Source organism: Rhinichthys klamathensis, unplaced genomic scaffold (assembly GCF_029890125.1).
Source record: "Rhinichthys klamathensis goyatoka isolate OS25496 unplaced genomic scaffold, OSU_Roscu_1.1 h1tg000323l_1, whole genome shotgun sequence".
NCBI classification, from domain to species: Eukaryota; Metazoa; Chordata; class Actinopteri; order Cypriniformes; family Leuciscidae; genus Rhinichthys; species Rhinichthys klamathensis.
Window position 1 is genome coordinate 1,101,037 of NW_026606839.1, and position 5,402 is coordinate 1,106,438.

The 5,402-nt window shown below is 39.5% G+C and overlaps 1 protein-coding gene across 1 annotated transcript; it reads left to right on the forward strand.

The window, feature by feature from the left end:
* The first annotated feature begins 3,186 nt into the window (after positions 1 to 3,186).
* On the forward strand, positions 3,187 to 4,511 carry rxfp3.2a (relaxin family peptide receptor 3.2a). Its single transcript, XM_056271644.1, has one exon. It carries the CDS (start codon positions 3,310 to 3,312, stop codon positions 4,504 to 4,506), a length of 1,197 nt encoding a protein of 398 aa, XP_056127619.1. The 5' UTR covers positions 3,187 to 3,309; the 3' UTR covers positions 4,507 to 4,511.
* The last annotated feature ends 891 nt before the right edge of the window (positions 4,512 to 5,402 follow it).

Consider the following 5,402-nt stretch of genomic DNA (forward strand, 5'->3'; position numbering starts at 1 on the left):
CGTAAATAAAGGAAAGAAGAATAGGCTACATGCATTAACCAAAACGTGAAAGTGACATAAATCATGAATCAACGTAGTTTGATAGCATCATATTCGCAGTGCATTGTTCTCAAAACAATGTTTGTTGGTAACAAATCCAATCTCTAAGTCTATTTGACTATAAATTGCCAAGTTATACGCTGTAACCTGAATAGCGTTGGAAGCGTTGGCAAACTTTTTGTAACGTTCATTTAAAAAAGTTAATTTCAACAAGCCAAAACAACAACGGCACATAAGCTGCTTACCTGCTCATATGAAATACAGTATTTTCAGAAATCCCTCTTTCGTTATTGGGAGAGTTTTGATCTCGTGTTTTGAGCACAGCGGCGCGCCTCAAGCCATCTTCAGATTCATCCGCACACAGCCGAAGCACAACTCGCGTCATTACAAAAACAATGTTACTCCGCAGTCCGCATGTAACTTGTAGTTTATTGCTTCAACCCCTAGAGGGCCAAAAGCTGTAGTGTAGCTTTAATAAAAAAACATTATCATATTTTTGGGATTAAAAATGATAATTGATTAGTGTGAAACTGAATAATTATCCAGTTCTTTTTTCAATTCTTTGGGATTCTTGTTTGGTCCCATTAGAATGATTTAGGATTGATTATTAGCCTAATTATGACCCGGCGCACATTCCTCTTGACTGGTTCAATGCACGTCAGGGTTCATCTTCATCAGTACAGTTTGTGACATAAAACACATTTGTAAATATTTTTATTTTATTTGCAAATCTCATTTTATTTATTTGTGAATGTGATAATTTTTTTTGTGAATCTCTTTACATTTGTTTGTGAATCGCAATCTATTTATTTGGAATAATGCAACGATTCTAACCCCATACCTTCTGGACTAAACGTTCAAGAAGAGCCACTTGAACAATCCCCGACTGAATACCTCAGAATCTGCGCAGTCAAAGCCAGTTGTCCTGGAATGAACTCAATAGTGCATCAGCTGCTTTGAGGAAAAGCCGATTGACCCTCCTCCCTGAACATGATCAATCACTGTCTCACAGAGCCCAGGGCCGAGTAGTTTGTTCTGGATTACAGGATTCTTCTCAAAGAGCCGAGGAGGATGGAGTGTGTGGAGGATCACTGACTACTCTGATCTCTCTCTCTCTCTCTCTCTCTCTCTCTCTCTCTCTCTCTCTCTCTCTCTCTCTCTCTCTCTCTCTCTCTCTCTCTCTCTCTCTCTCTCTCTCTCTCTCTCTCTCTCTCTCTCTCTCTCTCTCTCTCTCTCTCTCTCTCTCACACACACTGCATTCCCTTTGCAGTGCAGTTACACTTCTGATGGGATATGACGTCTGAATACTGACCCATTTTTACAGGCAAAAGGTCATCAAGGAAGTAAAGTTTATAAACTTAATGTTATTTAAAGATACAAATTATTTAGCTTGTGTCACAGTTAAGTGAATTTGAAACAATTTAATTCATTTGGTCTGAGATGTTTTTGATCATATGATTTTTGCTTCACTACTAACATGAAAAATAAATATTTCAGCATTTCCTATTTTCTATTCTCTAATGATCTTGTTGTTTTAGGAATAGTTTAAATGGTAATCAATTTATAGTTATTTTTTCCTGTCATCAATTTAACTTCATTCTGTTAGACCCTGTAAAAGTCAGTTCATGCTACATTCTCCAAGTGACATTGTTTGAGTGGTAAAAAATCATGATCATGTCATATCAAAATGGTATACGAATATATATATTAACAAAAAAAATTTTTTTTTCTTTTTTTTTTCTTTTTTTTTTTTAGCCCTTAAACGTACTTGCATGGAAAAGCACGATGACATTGTCTTTTCAATCGTTTCAGCAAATAATGACCTAAATATCAGTCTTTGTTTTATGCTCAAGGATTTCCTATTAATAAACTTCACGAATGTGCTGGATGTAAATATCCATGTACAAGGAAAAAGGAACACATCCATTCAGAAAAGTCACCTTGTTTGACCTATAAAAGTTTAGGAATATGCATTCTTAGATTATGTTATTAAAAGTGCACACACATAGATGATTTTCAGGACAGATGGTTTGAGGACAGATGAATTAATCTCGGTATAAATCTCCCAGAAGAGTGAAAAACTAGGGAACTCAATGAATGAACTGCATGTGTTTCAGTTACTGTACTTTGCTTCAGTCAGAAAAGGCTTTGGTGTTTCAACCACAAAAATTCACTCTTCATCAAGCCCACGATTCTAGTTCAGGAGGATTTTAATTTTGTATGTGAGAGTATGTGTCTGTCCCACTTTTTATAAGTGAATTTTTCTCAGGGTGAGATTATTTTTAAAGAACGTTTGACTATAGACACACTCTCTAAAACAAGCTATTGGACATGTCCACTGTTATTGACCGAAAAAGAAGTAATTTATGCAACACAATGGGAACCTGTTTTTTTTTTCTTGTGAGAAATATGCCTTAAAAAGAATTTAAGAGGTATTTCTTAAAATATGAAACACTATATAAGAGTAAAAAATATCAATAAAATATCAGTTTAAAATGTATTGTAACAGAAAATGTGCGAATATTGCAAAACATGTCTGGGTCATTTTTAACCTCAATAAACAAACAAACAAACAAATAAACGATGTTATATTTTGCTTAAAGATAAACTATTTAATAAATCATTAAAATCTATTTGTGATTTTTTAATGACAATTAAGTGCATTTCCCCATCAGCTTCCATTACCGTAATGCAAAAATAAATGGCATTAGAGAATCTAAATTATACATTTATAATCATCTTAATGTAAAAAAAAAAAAAAAAAAAAAAACATAGACATTATGCCAACTACTGTAATTTCCAACAGCTATTTGTGGAATTTCAGTCTTGTAGAATATACATTTATTGATTTAGCAGATGCGTTTATCCATATACTCAATGTCTGTTAAATAATAAGTTAAAAACAACAAATAATAATAATAAAAAAACAACTATATTTATGTTCTCCTTTTTAACGCTATAAGTGCCAACTTTTCCATGTGACAGAGGCAGTCTCCTCTATAAAAGCTCAGTGGTGCTCCACGAGCTCACTCAGGTGCGGAGAGTCAGGAGAGAGAGAGAGAGAGAGAGAGAGAGAGAGAGAGAGAGAGAGAGAGAGAGAGAGAGAGAGAGAGAGAGAGAGAGAGAGAGAGAGAGCACAGGCTCACGGAGCTGTATCTGAATCTGTGAATATTAGGATCGCATGCTGTACCTGTAGGATTGTTTTTTAGTGAAACATTTGTGCAGCACATGGAATGTTATAGAAATCGTATGGGTGCGTAAAGCCGTGCCATGCAGGGGAACAGCAGCGCGTTGGCACCGGGTTTAGCGTCGTGCGGTCCGGCACTGGACGAGGGCTATGCGCTGTCGAACCGGACTCTCCAGAACCTGTCGCTCCGCTGCTGGCTCCAGCTCCTCTCCAAAGAGTCCGCGCCGGAGCTCTACGGCGACAGCTCGAGCATGGCCATGCGCGTCGTGATCGCGCTCGTCTACCTGATCGTGTGCGCCCTGGGGCTCGTCGGGAACCTGTTAGCACTTTACCTGCTCCAGTCGCGCCACAGACTCAAGCAGTCATCCATCAACTGCTTCGTCATGAGTTTGGCCGTGACAGACCTGCAGTTCGTCCTGACCCTTCCGTTCTGGGCCGTGGACACACTTTTGGACTTCAGATGGCCGTTTGGAAAGGTGATGTGCAAGATCATCAGCTCGGTGACCACCATGAACATGTACGCGAGCGTGTTCTTCTTGACGGCCATGAGCGTGGCGCGCTACTGCTCTCTGTCCTCTTCCCTACGGATGCAAAGTCCCAAAACGGCCTGGGCCGAGGTCAAGTGGGCCAGCTTGGGGATCTGGCTCGTGTCTGTGGTGGCCACCATCCCTCACGCGGTGTACTCGACCACGGCGCAGGTGTCCGACGACGAGCTGTGCCTCGTCCGCTTCTCGGACTCCGGTAGCTGGGACCCACAGCTGCTGCTCGGTCTCTATCAGACACAGAAGGTCCTTTTGGGTTTCGTGATTCCGCTGGTCATCATCTGCGTTTGTTATCTCCTCCTGCTGCGCTTCGTTCTGCGGCGGCGCGTCAGCGGCATTCCCGGCTCGGAAAGCGAGAGAGGGCGGCACAAGCGCCGCTCCAAAGTCACCAAATCCGTCACCATCGTGGTTCTATCGTTCTTTCTGTGCTGGCTTCCCAATCAGGCACTGACCCTTTGGGGAGTGCTCATCAAATTCGACCTGGTGCCGTTCAGTAACGCGTTTTACAACGCGCAAGCTTACGCGTTCCCCATCACCGTGTGCCTGGCGCACACCAACAGCTGCCTGAACCCGGTGCTGTACTGTCTGATCCGACAGGAGTACCGCACCGGCCTCAAGAAACTGCTGTTTCGAGCCACTCCGTCCATCCGGAACCTGGCCAAACTGGTGTCCAGGAGGAAGAAGGTCGCGGAGGCTCCGCCTGGAGTGGCTGTGGTGCAGATGGAGATCGGGGTGTGACGTCGTTACCAATATGGAAAAAGACACTGAGACTTGTTGGAACTTTTAAATGCAACATCGTATGCCTCTGGAACATGGATTTATCAGACATTGATGATTTGAAATAGCATTGCATTATCATATAATCATTACCAGTTATACAGTTAGACACACGTTTATGTTTTTTCCCATACAAGTTCAAGGAAATATACTTAAATCTTGAGGATGAAACAAATATCTATCTATCTATCTATCTATCTATCTATCTATCTATCTATCTATCTACCTATCTATCTATCTATCTATCTATCTATCTATCTATCTATCTATCTATCTATCTATCTATCTATCTATCTATCTATCTATCTATCTATCTATCTATCTATCTATCTATCTATCTATCTATCTATCTATCTTTTTTTATTTATTTTTATTTAATGGGTGAATTATCTATCTATCTATCTATCTATCTATCTATCTATCTATCTATCTATCTATCTATCTATCTATCTATCTATCTATCTATCTATCTATCTATCTATCTATCTATCTATCTATCTATCTATCTATCTATCTATCTATCTATCTTTTTTTATTTATTTAATGGGTGAATTAAAGCATGATAGTGATGTAAAAGCATTAACAAGTGTCCAGCAGGAATGCAAAAAAAAAAAAGGATTTGTTGTAGTTTCCGTTCACAACTATAGAAGTTTATCCAACTATGATGATTTCTACTTCTGAGAGTCTTGAAAATGAGTCCATTGTTCTAAAATGTCAATAATAGTTATCTAAGAAATGAGAAGGTGTGTTCAACCTCCTGACTGGTAATGTGATGAGACCATGATTCTGTTTCATGGACACATTTTGTTCCCGCCATCTCAAACATCTCAACATAAATAAACAGTGTTTACAAAAGC